The sequence below is a fragment of the Pipra filicauda genome, unplaced genomic scaffold (assembly GCF_003945595.2).
Source record: "Pipra filicauda isolate LSUMZ 115617 unplaced genomic scaffold, ASM394559v2 scaffold71_size5581439_pilon, whole genome shotgun sequence".
Taxonomy (NCBI): domain Eukaryota; kingdom Metazoa; phylum Chordata; class Aves; order Passeriformes; family Pipridae; genus Pipra; species Pipra filicauda.
This window is the reverse complement of record NW_024104887.1, coordinates 5309700-5332547: the sequence shown is the minus strand read 5'-3', so window position 1 is coordinate 5332547 and position 22848 is coordinate 5309700. Positions and strand designations below refer to the sequence as shown.

General features: G+C 49.8%; 2 protein-coding genes across 5 annotated transcripts in view; one reads left to right on the top strand and one right to left on the bottom strand.

Moving 5' to 3' along the window:
• SUPT6H (SPT6 homolog, histone chaperone and transcription elongation factor) overlaps positions 1-20526 on the bottom strand; it is a 28206-nt gene extending 7680 nt beyond the window's left edge. Inside the window, exons 1-28 of one of the 4 annotated variants that reach the window (XM_039389277.1) lie at positions 20269-20363; positions 18907-19058; positions 14539-14658; positions 13918-14070; positions 13668-13738; positions 12915-13110; positions 12127-12211; positions 11473-11746; positions 10155-10256; positions 9582-9695; positions 9042-9131; positions 8414-8556; positions 7997-8148; positions 7400-7498; positions 7111-7240; positions 6852-7002; positions 6301-6455; positions 5578-5773; positions 5183-5322; positions 4987-5104; positions 4812-4888; positions 4501-4636; positions 3937-4074; positions 3449-3616; positions 2678-2805; positions 1437-1644; positions 819-966; positions 431-573 (exon numbers count right to left, since the gene is read on the bottom strand). In XM_039389277.1, the coding sequence (XP_039245211.1) occupies positions 431-573; positions 819-966; positions 1437-1644; positions 2678-2805; positions 3449-3616; positions 3937-4074; positions 4501-4636; positions 4812-4888; positions 4987-5104; positions 5183-5322; positions 5578-5773; positions 6301-6455; positions 6852-7002; positions 7111-7240; positions 7400-7498; positions 7997-8148; positions 8414-8556; positions 9042-9131; positions 9582-9695; positions 10155-10256; positions 11473-11746; positions 12127-12211; positions 12915-13110; positions 13668-13738; positions 13918-14070; positions 14539-14647 (3624 nt within the window). In that variant the 5' untranslated portion in view covers positions 14648-14658; positions 18907-19058; positions 20269-20363. Of the gene's footprint in view, positions 1-430; positions 574-818; positions 967-1436; positions 1645-2677; positions 2806-3448; positions 3617-3936; positions 4075-4500; positions 4637-4811; positions 4889-4986; positions 5105-5182; positions 5323-5577; positions 5774-6300; positions 6456-6851; positions 7003-7110; positions 7241-7399; positions 7499-7996; positions 8149-8413; positions 8557-9041; positions 9132-9581; positions 9696-10154; positions 10257-11472; positions 11747-12126; positions 12212-12914; positions 13111-13667; positions 13739-13917; positions 14071-14538; positions 14659-18906; positions 19115-20268; positions 20364-20464 lie in introns of those variants that run through there. The other 3 variants (XM_027726733.2, XM_027726737.2, XM_039389276.1) reach the window with 3 other exon arrangements.
• A 32-nt stretch (positions 20527-20558) lies between these two features.
• SDF2 (stromal cell derived factor 2) lies at positions 20559-22534 on the top strand. The gene is made up of 3 exons (XM_027726738.1): positions 20559-20737; positions 20821-21017; positions 21794-22534. Exons 1-3 carry the CDS (start codon positions 20578-20580, stop codon positions 22079-22081), a joined length of 645 nt encoding a protein of 214 aa, XP_027582539.1. The 5' UTR covers positions 20559-20577; the 3' UTR covers positions 22082-22534.
• The last annotated feature ends 314 nt before the right edge of the window (positions 22535-22848 follow it).

The following is a 22848-nucleotide window of genomic DNA, read 5'->3' as shown; positions in this document are numbered from 1 at the left end:
GGGACCTAAAGTACAGCTGCATTAAGCAGCAGGGGGTCCAGATAAGTTCTTAAAATTAAGGTGGTAGAACCTTCTGTTCTCAGTGTCACGGGTAATTTCTCTGCGTAAAACAATCCCAGAGCACAAACAAACATGTTTTATGTATCTGCAGAGCACTGGTCAGCTTAGCCCCAGGTACATTTCACTCAGCCCACTTCACTAAAATCCATAATGTGGCCATAAAGGACCTGTCAAATCTATACTGAAGCAATTAGTCAAAAGTGGAACAGATTATATTTGCAGCCAAAGGCCACATCAGGTTGGGATCCTGGGGCACTGCAGACACAATCTTGGCTCCGATACCTCGTCTCCCAAGAACCCAAAACAAGGCTCAAGCCTGCTGACAGCGGACTCCTGACAAAGGCAGGCCTGGTAGGAGAAGCGGCCCCACCTCGCTGAGCTCTGGGAAGTTATCCTGCTGACAGAAAGGGCACTGCCAAAGGCCAGTTTCATCGTTCCGTATGGCCTGGTCGTAGCTTTCTCCTTGGGGGCGCCTGTGGGCTATCCCAGTCACGTTGCAGATGATCATTTTACCTGTGGTGTGATGGGAGAGTAGAAGGAAAGACTGAAAAACTGCAGAGCTGGGCAGTTCCTTCCATCTAAGGTAGTTATTCAGGCATGAAGGTGACAGGAGACTGCCCAGGTACCTTTGAAAAGCTGCTTCACATACACGCAACCACAACACTGTCCCAATATCATGCTCACCAACATCCCTCTGCCCCACCTTTACATGTCCACGTCAACTTACGACAAAAGCAGGGATGTAAACAGGGATGTACCTATATAAAATGTCTCTGGAGTTTCTTTAGTCAGCATATTGAAAACCTCTTCTGTGTTTGGAGAACGGTATGGTGTTCTCAGGTCCTTGTATCTGCAGCTTAGTTCAGCTCGAATGTCATATAAAGTGATGTGCTTGTCACCGTAGCCCTGTGTGGGATTAAAAGGTTATAAAGGCATGAGCAGCAGGAAGAAGGTTAGTAGTGACTCCAGTGTAAGTTATGGAAGAACTCAAGGAACTTATCAAACAGCAAATTTACATAGAGGAATGTGCCAGGTACCATCGACCTGTGGAACTCAGCCACAGGATGTTAATGAGGTCAAAAATACCAATATATTAATTTAAAAAGTCAGATAATTTTGGGGAGAATGGCTTAAATGGTTTAATTACTGTCTACTGCCTCCCTCCTCTCCCTGCTCCAAGTGCACTTTCTGCAAGCATTTACTACATGCCACTGTCAGACACTGAATTCTCATCGTGGCTGTTTATACATTTTACAACAGCACAGATAATGCTCAGCTCCTAAAAAGGATAAGTGTCATCAGCTATAAAACAAGAGAATCTGAGCTGGGCAGCAGAGCTTCTTCTCTGTTCTCAGCATCAGGAACCCCCAGCACACCTGTCTTTCCAGTTCTTCAGCAAAGGCATCAAGATCCAGGTCTTTCAGGCGCTCAGGGTTTTCCAAGATCTCCTCCAGAGCTCCTGCAGGATTAGCATCCTCAGCTGACTCATCGTATTCCAAGGCATCCACTGCCATTTTCCTTGCCCATTCATAGGTTTCAGGATGGACCCTGGACCCATCTAGGACCTCGATGTAGGAATCAGTGCTGAAATAAAACCAAAGCAATGTTCAGATAAGGGCTCCGAGGGTTCCAGCTGTTCCTGCAGCTCAATAATCAAGCACACTCTTGAGCACCATCACTTGCTCTCCACAGAACAAACTACTCTAAAAAGGACACGATGAATTATTCATTGCTAAATCAACAGGAGCCAAGGCAAGACCTGGCAAACTCCACTCTGCAGCTCCCACACTGCAAAGATACAGCCAGGCATTTTGGATCCTGGGTGGATTTGATCCCTGTGTACTACAGCTGCTCCTTGAGCACACAGCTCTCTGCAGTTTCCCTCCTCATATAAATTCAACGTTGCCAAGTGGCAGCACAGCCATCTGCATTGAGCTCTTTGGCAACACTTTGCCCCCTGAATCTCTGGGATTTGTATCCTGCAAGAACCAAGGGTTCTAGCACAGTTGGATCACTCAGTGTAGGTATTCAGCCAGGTGTCCTTCCTCAGACTGCTTCTCAAAAGCAAAAAACCCTGGAGAAAGCACGTTTCCAGCAAGTGACCCTTCTGTGCAAAGCAGTGAGTCAGAGGTTCAGAAACTAGGTTACAGCTGTCCTCAAAACACCTCTTGTGTAGTTACCAGTTACTTAATGCTCTACAGGCTTCCCAGTATTACTACTGGTTTAAGAGGAAGCCAAATTGCTGAGTTATTACTCAAGTCTGAAACTTTAAAAAAATAAAATACTGTTAGTAGGACCAGGAAGAAACTAAGCTGAAGAGTACATGGGCTACTGACAACTGTGAGAGAACAACTGGTTTTAGTTTAGCTCCTCTTGATTGCAAAGGGTCTTTCACACAACAGCAAACTATATAATTCATATTCTGCAGCTCACACTGCTGCTGTGCAAGTTTAGGTGCCCCTAAGAATCAGATTAATAACCAGCAATATCTGAACTTGGCCAGAAATCAGAGGGGCCACATAGAAAGTCCAGGGAACTTGGACTCCAGGGAACGAGTCAGTCTGCCCCTCATGCAAACTCATACCCTGAATTGCATCAAATACATCCCAATACCCACCTATCACCCAGTGATGCTGTGTCAATTTTGATGAAGCCAGCACAGTTGATAAAAACCTTGGGTCCCATGTGACACATCGTAACCAGCTGGGTCCTGTTCTCCAGACGTGTGTTGTTTTGTTTTAAGATCTGGGAGAGAGAGGCAAGAGTATAAACACAAGACTGCCCAAGGTTGTGGACTACCCATCCCTGGAAGCGTTCAACATCAGGCTGAATGGGGCTCTGAGTAACCTGGTCTAGTGGAAGGTGTCTGTGCCAACGGCAGGGGGGTTGGAACAAAATGATCTTTAAGGTCCTTTCCAATCCGAACTATTCTGTGATTCTCTGGAAAAAGTAGAAGACTCACACTGGACACTGTTGTGTTCAAAGCATCTCACACACATCCATCACAACTCATAAGTTGTTGCTCCCTGCCTGTGTCTCAACATTGTATGAAAGAAGACGATTCTGCATGGAAACAGCTCCAACTCAGGAAAAGTGTTGGCTTTTTGCCTGGTGTTTCCCACACTATGGAGGTGTCTTGACGCTGTAACAGCACATCCACTCCTGTGGGTTCGGGAGCTGCCTAGGATTGACGGATCTGCTGAGCTGTTTGGGTCTATCAAGGACATAAGTCCATGTATAGCTTCAGGGAGAGGCGCAGTGAGGCGACGCATGGTAAAACACATGTCAACAGAGCTGTCAGCTGCATCTGGCACAAGGGACCCTGACTCATCTCCTACCACTGTTGGTGATGTACTGTTTTTTCAGGCAGGGACAGAAGCCTCCTTACCTTTAGCAGGTGAGTGCCTTTGCGTGGTCCCAGGCCACACACGTACTGCAGCAGAGCCTGGCTGTGGGGGTGAGCGATGGCCCGGTTGACATCCACCCCCACCTCGTTCACACGGTTTATGAACTCGCAGTAGAGGGCATTCAGCAGCTCCTCCTTCACCACGTGCTCCTGGCAGAGAGAAGAGGCGTTAGCCTTGGAGGAGATGGATATGTGCAACACTTTGCCATAGAAAGCTGAGGCAAACACAACACACTGGCTCTCAGGAGCTGTGTTGCACCTCAGAGTTACCCCTGAGAACAGTGTAAAGGCTCACAAGCTAAAAGAAGCAACAGCAAAAAGGTGCTGTGTAGCCTGAATATGGCACAGAACAGTTCAACTTGCACCAGTTCAACTTGGAAACCTTTCCTTTGACAGCAAACCCTCACAAGCCACCTTCTCTTTGCAGAGAAGGATCTTCCTTACCCAAGGATCTCACAAGGGAAGTTTACCTGCAGAGGGTGAAGTTTCAGGCAGAGAATGTCCTCATCAGAGCTGCAGACCTGGGCAAACTCTATGAGGGGGTCCTGAATGCGGCGAGCGAGGGAGACGGCTTGACGCAGCAGAGGTGGGTAATCCCGGAATTCATTCTGCAACAGGACAGAGAATCAGGGAAAACCCTGAAGCTATTTTCACACTCTGTAGCACAAGCAGCAAAAACACGTCAGACAGGGATTAGAGCAAGGGAAGCATCTGGTGCTCAGAGCAAAGAAGGCTGAGGTCAAAGGCTCCCAGGAGCTTTGCTGCAATTAGGAATGAAACAATCTCACTCACTCAGCTGAGCAAGATTCATTTCAGACCACATCAATATCCACTTTGTACATCTGCTGGTGCTGATCTCTTCAGAGAAGCCTAAGTAAGATGTTTTGCCTTGATCCAAAGATCAGTACGTGACTGACTGGATGGATCATATGAGGCACATGATGATGTAAGGTAGGACCAGCACAACAAATGGAGGATGACACAGCATGAACTAGCAACAGACTAAGGGACAGCTGGAGTAACAGAAGGCTCACCTCAGACTTCTTGCTGTTCATGTAGAGGATGGCCAATTCATTGTCCACCAGCTCCACTCCGACAGAGGACAGCTGCTGCCCTTGGTCCAGCTCATGAACAATTCTCTTTACATCCTCCATCAGCATCTGAGCATCCCTAGGGAGAGACAGCAAGGGGATTGAGAGGAGAGCACAAAGCTGGGTCCTGGAATCACTTAGGGATACAACCCCAATGGGTTACCTCACACCACAGACACAAACAGTCAAATGTGGACAGGCATGAGGAAGGGACTGCAAAGAGGCTGGGAAATGGAAGGAACACAAAGACTGACCTGTTCTCGCCTGCAATCGTCACCACATGAGGCTTCTTGTTCAGGAGGAATTTTTTCAAGGTTTCAATATCCTGGGCCTGGAAAAGAAAGCAAGACAGACCAAGGTAGAACAGCTAGAGGATTTCTGTCCTGAGCTGCCTACATTCATCTCAACGATAGCTGCACTGAGGCTCACCTTCTTTTCCCTCTCTTCCTCACGCCAGGCATTCCTTCGCTTTGTGAAATGTGGCAATCGTAGGAAGTCTGTAACCTCACCCTCTCCATTAACAAGGGCACAAAACACCGGGTGGTCCCTGTAAAACAGAGGCAACTCAGACATGGAGAACTGCTAAAGCTGGACATGCATCCAGAGGCCATTCCCTCACTCCTACCTGGCTGATGAAAACGCAATGCCCAGCACACGAATCCCCTTCCCTTGGTTTTCATCCATGAAATCATCGTCCTCCTCCACTTGCTGATCAGGCCGGTAAGGAGCGACTTTGAGCCAGTTGTACAGTTTGCGGCTGCACGCCTGGCAGAGCAGAGAAAGGTGAGAGAGGAGTGAGGAAATCCACTGCACATGCCTTGGCATAGCCCTTCTCTGGAGGCAAGGTTATGGACTGCTCAAGGCAGCAGAAGAACGAGACTCAATCCCTGCCTGCCTCCTCCTTCTCCTCCTCCCCAAGGACCTGTGTATGGCCTGTCAGCAGCTATCCCCAGCACGCTGTAGGACTGTAGGTGTTTGTAACCCCAGCTCTGACTCAAATCCACCTCTGTCCCATCTCACCTTTAGGACATACTCCTTGGCCTCCACCAACAGCTTGTTCTTCAATTCTTTGGCCATCTGCACGTAGAGGAACTGGTTGAGGGACCGCTCAATGGCCATCGTGCGCTGCCGATTCCACTCCTGCACCTGGTGGCTGAACTCATCCCGGTAATAGAACTGTTTGATTTCCTCAAAGTACGTCTGGTCGCTCCCATAACTGCAAGAAAGGAGAGGAAAGGCTCCAGATGCCTGCACTGACACCCTCACTGACAGATTCCTGCGCAGGGATGTAACAGCAACACCTCAGATTCAGGAAGCTGCTTGGAAAAATCAGGGAGGAGCCAACCCTCCCATCAGGCACTGCTTTTGCTGCAGAAGCAATGCTGTAGACAGATCACAGCCACTCCAACCCACCCATATTGCACAGAGTGGCCACCCAGATGTGCAGGGAAGGAACCAAGGAGCACTCCGTGAGGATTGTAGGGAAACAAACATCACCTCACACAAAAATCCTAAAGGCTTCAGAGTTTGACTTCAAATGAGTAAGATAGATGTCTGCTTAAGTTTTCACTAAGATGATGGAAAAAGCAAGACCCTAAGAGGCTGTTTGACATTAAGGTGCAGAAAATTACTAGGGCATGACTTTCAGGAGCAGTTTGGGTTACAGAGGAGCTTTAAGAGCACAGCAGCACTGGATGAATGAGGTCTGCCAAGGCATGGATGGCATGGCCAGTGGGAACTCACCCCTCCACTCCTTTCATGTCAATGCTGATATCTATAGTGAGCAGTCCCTCATCCTCTGCCAGGCTCATTTTCAGGAACTGGTCATCTCGCAGCTCCTTCACAGGTTTGTTCTTCATGTATTTAAAGGAATAGGCATAGTGGGCTTCATCAATATCCTGGGAAAGAGGACAGACAGCATGCATATAGGGCATTCATGAAGAAAGGCCCTTCTGAATACCACAGCAGACAATGGATTTTATTCAATACCCCCTCAGCCCTATGCCTGCCAGTCTGCATTTCCTTCCCCAGCAGGACACAGTGGAATTTCTGCCCAGTCTCAGAGAAACAGAGACTGTTCCAATAATTGAAGGCAACATCTCAACAGCAAGAATCAGGCCTGGTGAAATGCTGAGACTAAAAATGCAGCACGCTGCTGAGCCTCTGCAACAGCCCAGCTCACATGCTGCTCTGAGATTTATTCAGAGCTGACACTGACACGGGAGAACAAGCATTTGTATGTTATTTAGATCCTTCCCTGAATTGACCCACAGCGTCAGGGCTTGCTTTCTTACCTTCTTCCCCTTTTTGGTTGGTGAAATGTTGATTTTAGCTCGCTCTTGGAAAGTCTGTCTCAGGACCTGTCTGACCAAAGGTTCCCTGGCTATCTGCAAAGCCACCATGTACCTCGCTCCTTCCAGCACAGCTTCAGGGCTTGGGAATTGACTACAAGCAGAAAAAGGCAGCATGAAGGCTTAGGGCTGGAGAATGTCCCCAGATCCCCTCGCTTTTGTCACGTCCACAGGACCTCCACAAAGATCCCCCCACACTGACCTACACACATAATCCTTGGCCAGCTCCAGGGGCTCTGCAGGGAACTGCTCTGTCTCGTGACGCTGGTAACTGTCTCTGAGATTCTCTCCAAACTGCTCAGGTGTCAGACCAAATTTCTTAGCCAGGCCATCTGGGAAAAGAAAAACAACAAAAAACCCAATGAGGACAAGGGTACTGTAGCTTATAGTGAGCAAAACCATCAGTCCTCCTTCTACAGGTAAGTCACAGCACCCAGCAGAGCACGTGGGCCAGGCCACTGCAGAGTCAGCACAACAGAGCACAGTCTTACCCAGCCCAGCTGCCTGGCAGATGGTGTACATATCCCGACGGGAAGCCTGCTTCAGCTCAGGCCCTTTCTGCTCATCATCTTCGGCATCCTCCCCTTCACCTGTAGGAAGGATATGTTACAGAGGCATCCAGACAGCTGGAGCATGTCAGAAGTACAGCAAAGGGATTAAACACAGCCTACATTGTGCAACAAAGTCCCTAATCCCACAAACACATCTCAAAGGTCACAGTAGCCTTAAAATTATTTAGGGTTAGAAAAGACAGTGAAAATGCTATCTTCAGCTTCACTCTCTGGCAGTTTTAATGGCACTGTGACTGGGTTGCCCATTAAGACACACATCAAGGTGGGTAATCCTTGCTTTGGCCCCTGCCATGAGGGGTGCTATTCATATTCCATTGGAAAGAGCACCTTGTGTGGCAAACTAAACATTTTCAGAGGTGCCTGGAAGACCAAGGATTAAATTGAGACAAAAGCAAACAGCAGAGATGCTCTGTGCAAACATATGGGCTTTTCAACAGACTTTCTCATAGGTTTCTTCTGAACCAGGATTTTGAAGCAGCCCAGAATTAGGAAACCATGAAATCTGGGAAGACAAACCTTCCTCCTCTTCGCCATCCTCTCGGATACGCTTTTGCTTCTTGCGAGCGGCCTTGGCAGCATTCTGCATCCTGGGGATGTCTCGCCCATAGTATAGCAGGAAGTGATTGTACACGTCCTTCAGCTCGTCCATGGACTGCACATCCTTCAGCCTATGGCACACACAGCCAGCACGTTACACCCTGCCTGCAGCTGAGCCATGGGCAGAGCACTCAAGGAACCTGCTCTGGCACAGGTCAGGCAGAAGGAGCCCTTGGGCTCATCCTCCAAAAGAATTTTAAGTATTTCTCATTATTGGCTTTGTGGGGAGGCTAAAATCAGTGCTTTACAGTGACCAAAAAGCCTGTGCTGTTTGGGCAAGTCAACACACATTTTAAGTCATTTTGGAATGAATATAAGGAAGCCATGGCACCATACCTCTCCATGTCAGTAGTATCCAGGGCCCTTATTCCATCAGCCAAGGGCTTGTCTGGATCAGCAGAGATTTGTTCATACTGATAGGCCTGCATCTTCTCAAACAGTCGTGTCAGGTTCTGCTTGCGGATCTTCAGCTGTGTCCACTGCCATGAGAATAAAAGAATTCCAGTGAAACACACCATTGCAGTGGGTCGACTTTCTCCTCCCTTCCCAAGCAAGGGCTCCAAGGATCTTGGGATACTTGTCATATAAAAATAATTATCAAAATCTTCAAGACTGGCCAAGCCCAAATGTCACATGTGGCAGGTCTCATCTTAGAGATGAATTATATTAACAGAAAAAAAGAATCTAGGTTTGGATCTACCTCACAGTAGAGAAAGAACTTGCACTGCTGACAGGTAAGGTCACTGTACAAAAAGAATTCAGTGAAGGGGAAGGACTGGTTTAAATCCTATTTTGTTAGATATCCCCTACTACTACATGACAGCAAACATGCAAAAAGACATGGGTAAAAACATCAAACACACAAGGTCTCCGTGGTCGAACCAATATCTGTAGAAAGTATCAGGCTAGGTAGAAAGACATGTTAAATGCTGACGGGACAACCCGTAGGGAAAACACTCCTCACCTTCTCATCCCACTGCCAGACCCTCCACAGGTCGTTGATGTGCAGCTCTGGCTCCACGTACTCCTTTCTGTAGAAGGCGATGAATGGGACCTGGGTCAGAAATGAGACTCATCACCACTGTGCAGGAGACTGGCTTGTTCCTGGCAGCCAGGACCCCAGAAAAAGCTCCTGTTCCATGTGGGAGAACAAACTAATGGGGCAGCAGTGTAGGACACGTACCACATCATGTCTGAGATCTTACTGAAGAATATACCACACCAGACACAAAACTTTGCAATGTCAGGCAACACCTCAGAGAACAGGTTGGAGGGACTGAGCAAGGCTCAAGAGACTCTGAAGTTCCCCACCTTATTTAGCATCAATTTGTCCAGAATTAGGGAAAGACAATGACAGCAGCCCCATCAAACAGGCCTTAAAATCCTGCATTGCCACAGCCCCTTCTAATGTACTGCCCTAAATGCTTCCAGCAGCCCTGCTGATCCTTTCAGGAAAAGAAGACAGCAACCCAGACCTTGGTAACAAAGCAGAGTTGCAAATTACCTCAAAATGCTGATTTCTCATGAAATTCAGGGCTTCTTTAATCTTCTGGATAGTGCTGGGCCCTTTGCGGCTGAAGCTGCTGGCTTGTCCACGGTCAAGGTAGTCAGAACTCTCCTAAAGAGGAGAAACACACATTGTGTTCTATTCCTGAGCTGACCCCTTAAAAGAGCAGCCTCAGGCTACAGATGTGGTTCTTTTGTTAGTCAGGAATGCAGACTTTGATTTAGATCCTAGCCCTGAGAGGCTTAAAGAAAAAGAGAAAAGCAGCACCTGGCCAAGGTAACTGATGGCCAAAAGCAGATCATGGCTAATACTAATTTAGCCCTAAGTGCACAGTGGCTCAAAGATTTCTCAAGCATTCTTTACAATTATTCTTTCAACTTCATTGTGTTCCTTTTTGTCCTGTTTCATGGACACGAAAATGAAGATGTGCATGTTAAATGACCTGCTCAAAATCAGAAAGGAAGGGCATTACATTCCTCTCAGCAGACTCCTGGACCAATGTCTCCAGGCTGGAAATCTGCAGTGCCTTCAACCCCTCTTAGGACAAAAGTCCCAGGCATAGCTCTTTACCTGCAAGGAGATGGTGGGAGTTGCAAATGCATTCCTGTAAATCCAGTCAGCTTCTTCCTCCAGCTCATCATCTTCAGCACTCTTCACCGGGATGGATCGCAGCTGTGAAGAGACAACAGCATGAGCAGAGGCACATGCAACACCAGGGCTTGTACTGCTTTCAAGAGGCCTGGAAATTATTGTTTTGAGTGGCAGGTTGCCTGTGGGTCCCTCAGCCATGGGGTGCCAAGGATAGCCCTTCAATGTCTGCACCTTCTGAGCACACAGGAAACCTGCACCAGCTTTACACTAGATAAAGGTAACAACAATTTTGTCAAAGGCTTGTGGAAAGGCCTGCAATGGTGCAAAATCTGTGAAGATCAAGTCAGGGTATCTCCACTTCCTACCAGTCTCCCAAACCCTCTGCAGTTACATCCTGTTCCAATCTATCTGTGCCTTGGTACCACTTTTCTTGCTGCAGCCACGGAGTAACAGAACACAAAGCAGCTCCAAACCCTCTCTGGGCACATAGTCTCAGCCACTTCTCTTTCAGGGGGCCTGCTCTAATCACCACTGACATCCGTGAAGATGACAAAACGTGTGAACAGGCCACATACAGCCAGAAGACATCACAGACAGCATTCCCTTGTGCTGCACAGACTGGCATGGGAAAAAAAGGTCCTTCACAAAACTGGCAGCTTCACACATCCCATTTAACAGAGTAGGGTAACAAATCTCTGCACAGAATTACATTAACATACACTAAAGGGAGATTGACTGTTCAGTGAAAATCTGAATACAGGCTAAAATTAAGACCAAAATATGAAACACCAGAGCGATTCCTTGCAGCACAAACAGCACTTGGTATTGAGAGCAGTGTAAGTCCTGGTCATTTCGAATAAAGTGGGTTACAGCAGTTATGTGTTGGCTGGGACAAAGGTAGGCTAGAAACCTTCCCAAACTTTCTCTGGTACTGCATCTCTTGCTATCCAGAGGTCCAGCTCAAGGGATTTCTAACAGCATCCAGCACAAAGGCATCTCAGCACAGCCCAAGCCCTGTGCCACTCCCAGCAGTACAACACTGGCACCCAGTGGCCACAGGGAAACCGTCATGGGGCTAAAACAGAGCTCACACAGGTACCACAGTTCCCATGCCACTGACAGGCCTGAATGCAGAGTTTTAGCCTATAATTTGACAGGGAGGATCTTCAAAGAGGGAAGAAGAGATGCCAAAATCCATTCGCAGCCAGGTGGCTCTTGGCCTGCAGGTCCCAGCCCTGCTGCACTCAGTGGGAGCTGAAATGCTTCCTGCCTGCACACCTTCAACCCCTTCCCTCACCTGGAATCTCTCAGGCATGTCTGTCATGCGGATCTCGTTGTCCTGGTCCGTTAGGTGACTGCTCTCCAGCTCACTGGGCTCGTACATCTCAAAGATGCTCCGCCGACTGACGCGCTTCTTGGTGGTCTTTTTGGGTCGTACACGGGTCTCCCCTTCGGTTTCTTCATCCTCATACTCATATTCCTCCTCCATCTCCTCATCGTACTCATTGTACTTCTCAAACTCATCATAGTCAAAGTCCACACCAAAGATTTCCTGGGCTTCCTGCAAAGCACTGGAAAGAAAAAAAACTCATTCAGCCCCAGGGTGCAGTTCACAGACCATCCTTCCAGCCACACAGAAGAGGCCAGGGGTACCTAAGTCTAAGCTTTAGTTTTCCACTCTGCCTAAAAAATCACGGGTAGGTACACAATTCTGAGCTTTACATGCAAATACTTCTCCTAAGGGCATGGTTTTGGTATCCTTTAAAAAAATCCAGGAGTCACGTGTTTCATAAATTAAACACTAAAAGCTCTATGTTTAAATCTACCACGTTCCCTTCGGGAAAGAGACCAGTGGTATCCAACCACAAGCTGAATCACTCTGCAGTTGCAAGAACCAAGTAAGCTGAGCGCTGTTTTCGAGGCTCCAGGCCAATTTCCAATCAATACTTACGCATCTGTGTATCCCGGAAGCTTCTTTCTCCATTTTGGCTTCTTCAGAGGTTGTCCATCATCATCCACAATGAAGTCATCAATGTCTGGACATGGAGAAACAATTCAGTGGTCAGGACACTTGGATAATCAACTGGTACCTCTGACAAAACTCAGGTCAGACAGACTATGCAACAACTATTGCTGCCCAATAACTATGAGCCTCCACCACAGACTGAGGTTGCTGCTGGCTGTCAGTCTGCCCAGCTCCCCACAGCATCTTCTACACCAACCTCAGACATTCCAGGAGCCTAAACCACAGTAACAAGCTAGAACAAACTTCCAGACATAGGCAAAGCCATTTGGCAATTAGCTGCAAAGCAGTGCACTGGAAATACAGTCAGAAGAGGCATGGCTGCTTTGGACAGTAGGTAGAAAGAACTCTTGAAACTTTTTGGGTATGGTAGTAGCAGTGGTGACAGTCTGATGCTGAAGAGAAGGAGGGTAGGCATGCACTAGGTACTAAACAGTGCCTTGACTCCCTTTCTTTGAAGCATTTTCATTTTTGAGGCAGCTTAGGGAAGATATTCAAGATCTCAGCACACATAATGTGCTCCTGCACAAAGTGGTTTAGACAGACAAACTAAACCTGTTACCCAGAAATGTTTAATTCTAGGGATTGTACTAATCAGACCAATAAGAGCTTTACCACAAAGGGTCACAGCCTTTGGTTACTTATAGCTCAGAGAAAGTCTGAACTTTGTTCCTTTGCTTTAATCCTACAACAAACTTCAGACCATCCATACGCACCAGATTCATCTTCCTCCTCCTCTTCTTCCTCTTCTTGTGCAGCAACAGGAGCTTCAACAGCTTCCCCTCCTTCCTCGCCTTCACCATCCTGAAAGATTTCTTCAGCAATGGCTTCCTTCTCATGTTCCTCCTTTCCATAGTCTTCTGCTTCATCATCCTCATCATCAGACATTTTTCGCACACGTCTGAATTTTTGCTGCAAGGAAAACGCCTTGTTAGTGCCCACAGTCCCTGGCACAGCACTCGAGCTCAGTGTGGGCTCTGCCAGGCCAGCACTGCACTTCCTCTGCAGGCACCTGAGAGGGAGCAGGATGGAGCCCTGCAGGCAACAAGAGCCACCCCCCCCTCAGGAGCCTGTGCCTGTGTCACTTGTGTGCTGTCACCACCAGTGTTGGCCTGGCTTGATGTGCCTCTAGTGTTACAGAAAGAGCTTTAGAGCCCATAATAGCCTGTGCTGACTTTGAGGTTAGCAACACACAGGAGAAAGTTACCGGAACATGAGATGGTCTCGCAGAGATGGGAAGGGAGGAGTGTAGCAGACTTTAGGAACCAAAGTGTTTTGCAAACTCCAGGAAGCCAGTTCCCGGTTGCCTGGGCAAGGAGAGATCCCGATTCCTTCAAGCACTCAGCTCTCTCTTTCCAAGAGGGCAGGAGCATAGGAGAGGCACTGCTTGCTCACTCCAGGCCAGAGCCCACCCTCCTTCACACTAAGACACACCACACCATTAACAGCAGCATGGCAACACAACTCACTCTTTTGACTTTAACGCCCAAGTTCTCTTCAATGAGGTCAAAATCATCATCCTCCAGGCGGTCATCAAAAGCTAGAGAAGTGACCAGAGATGAGTTACTCTCTCTCTTTACTAATCTGGGAAAGCACTAAGCCAAGAAGGGTACAGCTTACCCAACCCATGCAGACACCCAGGGCAGAGGGAGAGCTCTGCTCCCTGGCAGGTCAGTGTCAGAGCATTCTACTGATATGAACAATCATCATAAAACTTACTGCGCTTTCTCTTTTTGTGGCCAACATCATCCTCAGAGTCTCCAGAGTCACTAGCTTCTTCCTCCTCTTCCTCATCGTCATCATCATTAATGAATCCTTTCAGGTTCCCCTGCTCATCTTGATCATCGAGATTCAGCTCCTCCTCTTCCTCATCTGGGATGGAGAGCAGCATGTGTTAGACATTTACTCATTGGTTATCCACGGAGACTCGGCTCTGGGCAAGGAGCATCTTCCTTCACATCATCCACACAATTTTAACTGAACACTTTTACTGACACAGAACCCAGCCAGCTGCTCATGCCAGAACCCCACTTCTTGTCTTGTGGTCTCATGCTCTCTCTGCAGAGGGAACAGGTGGAGTGGTCACACTGGGAGAATTCCTCTGCTTTTATTGTTTACTATCAAATTGTGTGACTGCAAGTCCCACAGGGGTGAAGCAGAGTATTTTTTATTGCCAAATATAAAAACGACCTGAGCGCTTGGGAGGAAGGGCAGCACTTAAACAGCAGAGATTATCGACTACAGATGGCCCTGCTATTAGAGCACAGTTATTGTTCCATCTGCAGAGTCACAGGATGCAGAATAGAGCAGCGAGGAACACAGACAATCCAGCAAACTCACCATCCTCATCTTCCTCTACAAACTTCTTGGTTACTCTGGGCACAACCTCCCCATCCTGGTTGTACTCCTCCTCTGACTCCTCCGCTTCGCTTTCCACAAAGTCAGACATGGCTGCAGCAACTGGGGAAAGGGGAAACATCCCTGGCATCAGCTGAGCAAGCAAAACACAGGCACTTCCCCTTTCAGGTTTTGGAGAGAAGACAGCTAAGGCAAGAGCGTTTCAAATTAGCTGTCGAGGCCCTGAATTACCCAGTGTCCACCTTGCCTGGCCATCCCTGTCACCAGAGATTAGGGAAGCGAAGCCAGCAGCCAAGAGCTGCCAGCTCCTGCCACCCTGTGTCTGGGTGAGCAGGACAGGAGCTGTCACAGCAGTGCTTGTAACACAGCCCAGCTCTGGCTGCAGCTGAAATGTGCACACAGCCAGAGCCCTCCATCCCATCCACACCCTCCCACACGGCTGGGAAAGCTCTCACTGATGCTGCACGGTGTCATTTAGGATCTTAATATGATTAATCCTCGCTCAGTTAATGAAGCCAGGATGACCCTGAAAATGGTCTTGACTGAGCTGTGGCTGCCAGCTGTTGGCAAGGCATTGTAGAGCCCATGGAGAAACCAGGAGAGAGGTCTGGGGTCTGGGATTGGGGGCTTGTGGCTGCCCAACTCCACAACCCCACACAGCTGGAGTTGTTGCCAGGGTGTTCCAAGCCAGAGACCTCTGTCCAGAGATGAGGAAGCAACAAGAAACTACAAAAACAGGGCATTTTCTATATCCAGAACCTTTTGTTTGATGTTTTTTGCCAAACAGGGTTTCTGGAAACAATATAAATGATGCTTAGCACAACAGAAAGTCTGTGTCCATGAAGACAGGGCTCAAGTTCTGTCTCTCTGAGCCTTCCACTTCTTGTGGTTACAAACTTCCTGATATTTTAAAGTTTTCAAAGGAAACTTGGGGTTTTTTTAAAATACATCAAAACAACAGAAGCTTAAAAGAGTCAGCTATAAGGAAAAACAAAACAATTCCTCAAATGGCTGTGAATATGAAAACGCCAGCCCAGGAAGAAATACCAGCCTTTGGGAGGGTACAAAAAGAAGCTCAGAGGTGTCAGATCTAAAGCCAAAACTTCCATGTTAAATTACATCAGATGTAATTTAACACACACACACACACACACACACAAAAAAAACAACAGAGAAAAAAAGATGAGAAAATAATTCCATATGCCAGGGAATGATACCTAAACAAACACGCTTCAAAATATTCCCATAATCATTTCCCCATTGCAAACAACCAGCTGAAGGAAATCAGTCCCACATGGGACAACCTGATCAAGGCTTTGCCACGACACTTCTGGTGTGCAGGATTTCATGTTCTGCCCCGAGATCCACACATCTGGTGCACAAACACAACAACTTCGAGAAAACCAGGGACTTACTGCTCAGCTAAAGTTAAATGGTCCAAGGCTGATCTTGGATGATCTTTTAAGTCTCGAAATACGAACAGCTCCAAATGAATGTGTTGTCCGGATCTCATTAAAGAAAAGCCACAACAAAGACTAGGGAAAGACCTCTGCCAGATTTCAGACACGAGCACACAGCAGTTTACACTCCTTGGCTGCAGAATATGTGGCCATGGCCAGTATCTATCTAGGATGGTCCAGACAGGAAGAAAATGGAGCAGGCCAAGGCTTCTGCTCTGCACCCAGAGAGGACATGGCTGCTCTGGTTCAGTGTGCAGGCACAGGGTGATCCCTGCCCTTGAGAGGACACTAGAAGTCACACACATGTATTTAAGCACCCCGTCAGAAATAATACCTCAGAGGGTAGCAGAGATGACAGTTAAATGCATGTTCCTGAAGCAAATGCCAATGATGAACTGTGTAACTACACACAGTAAAGGAACAGGGGTTATATTTAGCAGCCTGTGTATGAATATTATGTCAACTTCGTGCTTTGTCACCAATGCTTCTGCTACAGGTATTCACCAGGGTGTATTAACATATATAAAACTGCAGGCTGAGTGGCTTTTCCTAGAGCATTTCCAAGTCTAATAACCTCATTTATCTCCTGCTCATGATCAACGCAAAAACCCAGCCAGAAAAAAAAAACCCTCGTCACAGCACCACACAGAGTTTCACTGTCCTCTGCCAGTGAAGTGTTTCACTCGCAATTCCAATTTGCTTCCTCATCACTTGTTCTACCATTTCCTGGCAATTTCAGTCCACATCAAATCAAATTTGTCTGGACACAGAGAACAACTAGGACTTAGGAAAACCATCTTATTTAATAATCCAGCCAAGCAGGTTCCACACAAGCCAACCACCCACAAAACTGGGTGCTTTCAGCTCCAGTGAAATCCACCTCAGGACAGCAGGGATGTCACTTAGCATGGAAAACAGAAACAAGATGTTGAATCAGATATGGACTTAGGGTGTCTCTCCCACCCTCTGTGCCAGAAAGGCCCTAATTTGAAACAAAATAGGCCAGGGAGGCAAGTGAAGGCTGCAGCCAGCACAGATGGAGGTGCAGAGCAGAGCTTGGTGTGGTGGGTCACACAGGGAGAGCCCCATTTGTGTGGGCATGAGGAGGATTTAAAAATCAAAGACTGTTGGGCCAGCAGAGCTGTTTCAATCAGGAGTGTCTGCACTTTGCTCGGCTCAAGGGCACAATAGCAATTATCCAGAGTCCACATTCTCCTTTTAGCTGGGATGCCTGGAGCAGACAGCTCTTCACTGTCAGTACTGGGACAGTAGAGTTCTGATCAGGTCAGGACCAGGCTGGACATCAGCCACGGGCTCTGTGAGCTGCCCTCCTGGTTAGGTCAGGCTGGGTCTTTAGAACAAGTGCTGCTTTCTGAGGAACCTGGGAATTTCGGAAATCAGACATTCAAATACCTGTAAAGCCTTGGCCACACATCCAGATACCTGCTGGCTGCTCAGGACTGCAAAACATCACAGTACGTGAGGCAGACACGGCTTTGTACATCAAATACCAGCAAGAGAAAACTCATTAGGGTTTAGAAATGGAGACACATTTCAAATATCAGAACTTAAAGAGAAAATTCCTGCACCTGGTACTCTGGCAAGGCAGAGGGACACAGCCACGTGATGAAGGATGGCATCAGGAATGGCAGTGTCCCACAGGAGCTTCACAGCCTCAGCAGGTGTGGGGTGAGGGAAAGCAGAAGCATCAGATGCTCTCCAGGCACTGCAATGCCCACTAAAGCAGGAGACCACAGTGGTGCTCACAGAATAACCAAGGAGTGTCCTCCCAGCGAGATGTATTTATTATTCAGCAGTCAACCTCAGGACAGCAGTGACAGTGCACAAAACAGCAAACCCGAGTGCTCATTTAGGCTTCACGACAGCCCAGGCACAGTCCTTGACTCCCCCCATCTTCTGTGGGAGAAACAACACCAGGGCCCTGATCCATGCTAACACTGGTTTTATGGGGGTTTTTTTAAGGGGGAGAGGGTTTGGACAGGGATGGTTCTAATCTCTGTCATTTTATAGTTCAACTAAGAGTTCACTTAAGATCACAGGCCCATGGAACTACATTGTCAAAGCCACCACTGAACAGCCTCTCTCAGTTCTCATGTCTACACTTCAAAAAATCAAACTAGAGAGGATTCAGAAATCTTGGGGAAACTCCACTCAAAATACAGAGCCTAAGGAAGCCAAATCTATTAATTTTTGTCAATTAAATGGTCATTAAATTAATTTTGGCACAGTCCAAGTACATTGAAAGGATTAAAAAATTGTGACAACAAATGGCTGACTAGGAAAAACACAAATGAACTGCAAAGAGAGCGCCACTGTTCCACTGCCTGAAGCTCCCAATGAAACCAATGTAATTTTTCTTAAAAAAAAAGAAAAAAAAGAAAAAAAAGAAAAAAGCAAGCCATGGTTGAGCTGGAATGTGTGGATTTAACATTAATAACTACACCACAATCTTCAAGCTGTGTCCCATCACAGAATCCAGACAAAAATCATCTTGGCATCTTTTAATTTGAAGCTTAAGAGCCTAACAAAAACCATCCCTGTGAAGCACCATAAGACACTCCCACCACAACAAACAACCCTCACGGGCACCTCGTCAGTGCTCAGCTCTTCCTCAGGGCCATTCCCTAGTACCCACATGAACTTCTGCAGGGCTGATGTCACCTGCTAGCCCTGACATCACCAATATATACATTTATATATTTAGCTTTTTCAGCTGTTTTACAGATTTCTGAAGTCGGCACCTGAACCACACACTCCCACCCTGCTCCGTGGTGGCTGTGCCGAGGGGGAAGTGATGACTGGAGACCAACAACGCCACGACAGGGAAAGTCCAGCCAAGCAGACACCGCAGCTCAGGAACTTCCCATACCTGCTTTGTTGGTTTTAATGCTCCTGCTGGTCCCACCGCCCCTGATGCTATCGGGTGGCAGCACGTCCTGTGGCAGAGTGACACATTTAATAGCACGTTGTGTGAAACAGCACTTCCGCCTGTTTATTTTGGCCCTGCTGCATCATACTTTCCTGTAAGAAACAGAAAATTGATGCTCCCTCCTCGCTTTCTCTGACCTGCCCATGACTTCACGCACCTGCATCATATCTCCTGTCAGCAAGTCTCCTCCCTAAGGTGAGGAAACAAGGCTTTGTTTGCCCAAAAACTTGCTCATCTGTGCTGCTCCTGCCTTTTCCAGCGCTCCCCTTTTGGGATGGTCTAACCATAACTACCAGGGTTAGTGCCAACTAACTGCCAACCATTTAGGCAGCAGCATAATGATGTTTTCTATCTCATTCTCTGCTCCTTTAAAGTAATTCCAAAATATCCTTTTTAGGACACAGCAGGCTGCTGAAGTCATTTTAAAAAAACCAATTGCTAAGACACCAACAGCTCTTCCCTGAACAGTAAGAGCTGCTGTAGAGTCAATTACTGGAGTGTTTGTTGCCTTCATTACACCTGTTGCCATCATATCTCGTTTACCACACCACCACTCCCACCCAGTATTATCTGGTCTCTGCAACTCCACAGTCTGGTTTAGCTATCCTCAATAATTTAGGATTAAATTTTTCTTCTCCACATCACCATACTCAGGAAAACAAACAAAAAAAAAGAGCAGTGAAGATGACAGTGAAACTCCACAATAACCTCACTCCACTGTGAGAACCAATCACCTACCATTTTTTGCCACCTTTTAGTCATTTATTAAACCCAAAAAGGGCCTTCCCAGGCTGCCAGCCCTCTGCTTTTCAGGGAGGGCCTTGGCAGAAGTTTGGAAAGCCTAATGCAGCGGTCTGGGAATCACACCTGCAGACCAGGGCGATCCAGGAATCCCACCTGCGGAGCAGGGGGATTCGGGACTACCGGTGGACCTGAGAAACCAAGGTCAGACCCTTTCCTTCCCTCGCCTCCAAGAACAGCATCCCGATGTTCCCCAACGCCACATCTCCTCACATCCACCAGCTCCCCCCACCGTGTCAGCGATGTCCCGCAGCTCCAGGCCCGCTGTGCTCTATGTCGCGGGGGCCTCGGGCCGCTGCTGCGGCACCTCCCGACCCCGGCGGAGCCGCCCCGCACTGCGGCCCCCGCCCCGCCTGCCCCGGGAGGCTCCTGCCGCCGCCAGCCCCACCCACGGCCGACACCGGGGCCCGACCGGGGCGGCCGCCGCCGCTCCACCCGCACCGGGGCCCGACACCAGCCTCCAGGATGTCCCTGCCGCCCTCACCGGGGCCCGACACCAACCTCCAGGATGTCCCTGCCGCCCTCACCGGGGCCCGGCGCCGCCGCGGAGCCGGGCCGGGACTGACCCGCGGGCCGGGACTGACGCGGCCGCGCCGCTGTCCCGGTGAATGACCCGCGGGCCGGGGCTGACGCGGCCGCGTCGCTCCCCCCGGTAAATGACCTCCCCCGTTCCCCGCCGGGCACGGCGCGGCCTTACCCGAGGGGCCGAGGGAAAATGGAGGCGGCGGCGGCGGCGAGCGCGGGGGGCGGAGCGGGGCGAGCCGCGACCTCCCGGCGGGCGGAGCGGCGGCGCTTCCGCTTCCTGCGGGGATGGGGCTGCTCCCGCTGCTGCTCCCGGTGCTGGCGGCGGCGGCGCTGGGCGCGGCGGGGCGCGGCGGCCCCGGGCCGGTCACCTGCGGCTCCGTGGTGAAGCTGCTCAATGTGCGGCACAACGTGCGGCTGCACTCGCACGATGTGCGCTACGGCTCCGGTAATGGGACGCGCACCCCCCATCCCCCCCCCACCGCTTTTTCCCTGCTCCTGGGTGTGATGGCGGGTCTCCCTCCTCCGCAGGCAGCGGGCAGCAGTCGGTGACCGGAGTGTCGGCGGCGGATGACGAGAACAGCTACTGGCGGGTGCGGGGCCGCACGGCCGCCGTGTGCCATCGGGGCACCCCGGTGCGGTGCGGGCAGGCCATCCGCCTCACGCACCTGGGCACCGGCCGCAACCTCCACAGCCACCGCTTCGCCTCCCCGCTCTCCGGCAACCAGGTACCCACCGCGGATCGCCCCCGAGCCCCGGGCTCAGCGCCTTTCCCCTTGTCACTGCCCTTGCCCGGTCCCCTGAGTCCCTGCTGGGTTCGCCCAGGCCCTACCAGTCCCAATTGGGTCCCCCTTGTTCCTGGCACTCCCACCTTGTTTCCTAGTTCAGACTGGGTTCCTCTTGTCCTCCATGTCTCTAATCAGCCCTGCCTTGTTCTCCAGGCCCTACCAGGTTCTTTCTCCGGGTCCCTACCAGTCTCTCCTTTTTTCCCAGTTCTCCTTGTGCCTACCAGTCCCAACTGAGTTCCCCTTGTCCCCCATCTCCCTACCAGTTCTGTCTTGTTCTCCAGTCCAGACTGGGTCCCCCTTGTCCCCCAGGTCACTGCCAGCCCCATCTTATTCCCCAGTCTCTCCTGGATTCTCCCTGTCCCAACCAGGTCTCTCGTTTCCCTTCCTTGTGCCCTGGCCCCAGTCATGTCCCATATGCCCTCACCAGTCCCACCTTGTGTTTCAGTTCAGATTGGGTCCCTCTTGTCCCCCATGTCCCTACCAGCACTGTTTTTTCCCCTGGTCCCAACTGGGTCCCTACCAGTCCCACCTTGTTCCCCAGTCTGTACTGGTTCCCCCTTGCCCTGCCAGTGCCTGAATCCCAACCAGACCCTCCAAGTCCCAATAACCATGTCCTTCCCACCCCTAGGCCCAGCCCCTTCTTCTGCCCACCCCAAGGTGCGAGTCGTCCCCCCCCTTCATCCTGGCCCCCAAAATGAGCTGTTCTTCACCCCCAGGAGGTGAGTGCATTTGGGGAGGCCGGCGAGGGTGACTATCTGGACGACTGGACAGTGGTGTGCAGCGGGACCTACTGGGTGCGGGACGACGAGGTTCGCTTCCAGCACACCTCCACCGACGTCTTCCTCTCGGTGACGGGGGAGCAGTATGGGCGGCCCATCCATGGGCAGAAGGAGGTGCATGGCATGGCCACGTCCAGCCAGAATAACTACTGGAAGGTGATGGAGGGCATCTTCATGCAGCCCGGCGAAGCCTTCAAAGCAGAGCGGTACCACGCTGAGTTGTGAGGGACAGACAGACTGATGCTGAGACTGGGTGCTGCCCTGCCATGTTTGGGACCACTGAACCCAGGGGATGGCTTCTGTACCCACCTGGGACTGACACACACCAGGACAAAGCTCCAACACAAAGCAGATCCCAGTGTCCTGAATTCGATGTGGAGCAGATTCCAGTGTCCCTAATCTGAGATGAAGCAGGTTCCAGGATCCAGACCTGACCCAAAGCAGAGCCCAACACAAAGCCCTGACACAAAACAGGTCCCAACATCCCAAATCCAGCACAAAGCCAAGCCCGACATCCAGACCCAACCCCAGAGCAGATTGACAAACTCTCACCCTGTCCCTTGCAGCCCCCTTATCCGTCCGAGGACTGCTGTCCCCAGGAACTGTACACCCCTACTGTACCCCAAACCACTCTCCGTATCCTGTGGGGACCTGGGACCATAAAAGTGCTGAACCCTGCCCTGTGGTCTGACTGTTTGTGTGGGGGATGCAGAGAATAGCCCGGGGCTGGGGGCCAAACCTGGTGTCACCCCCTCACCCCATTTTGGTACCTAGACCCAGTGTCACCTCTCTCGCCCCATCCAGTGCCGGACCCAATGTCACTCGCCCCCTCTCCCCATCCCGGTGTCACCCCCTTCACCTCATCCCAGCACCAGCCCTAGTGTCACCCCCTACCCCATCGTGGTGCTGGACCCGGTGTCATTGCCTCACTGCATCCTGGTGCAGCCCCAGTGTCACCCCCTCGCTCCATCGCGGTGCCGGACCTGGTGTAT

Coding starts and splice junctions, on each gene's coding strand:
- SDF2 (XM_027726738.1), top strand. CDS start 20,578: ATGGGGCTGCTCCCGCTGCTGCTCCCGGTGCTGGCGGCGGCGGCGCTG. Junction 20,738..20,820: donor CGATGTGCGCTACGGCTCCG/GTAATGGGACGC, acceptor CCTCCTCCGCAG/GCAGCGGGCAGCAGTCGGTG. Junction 21,018..21,793: donor CCCCGCTCTCCGGCAACCAG/GTACCCACCGCG, acceptor CTTCACCCCCAG/GAGGTGAGTGCATTTGGGGA.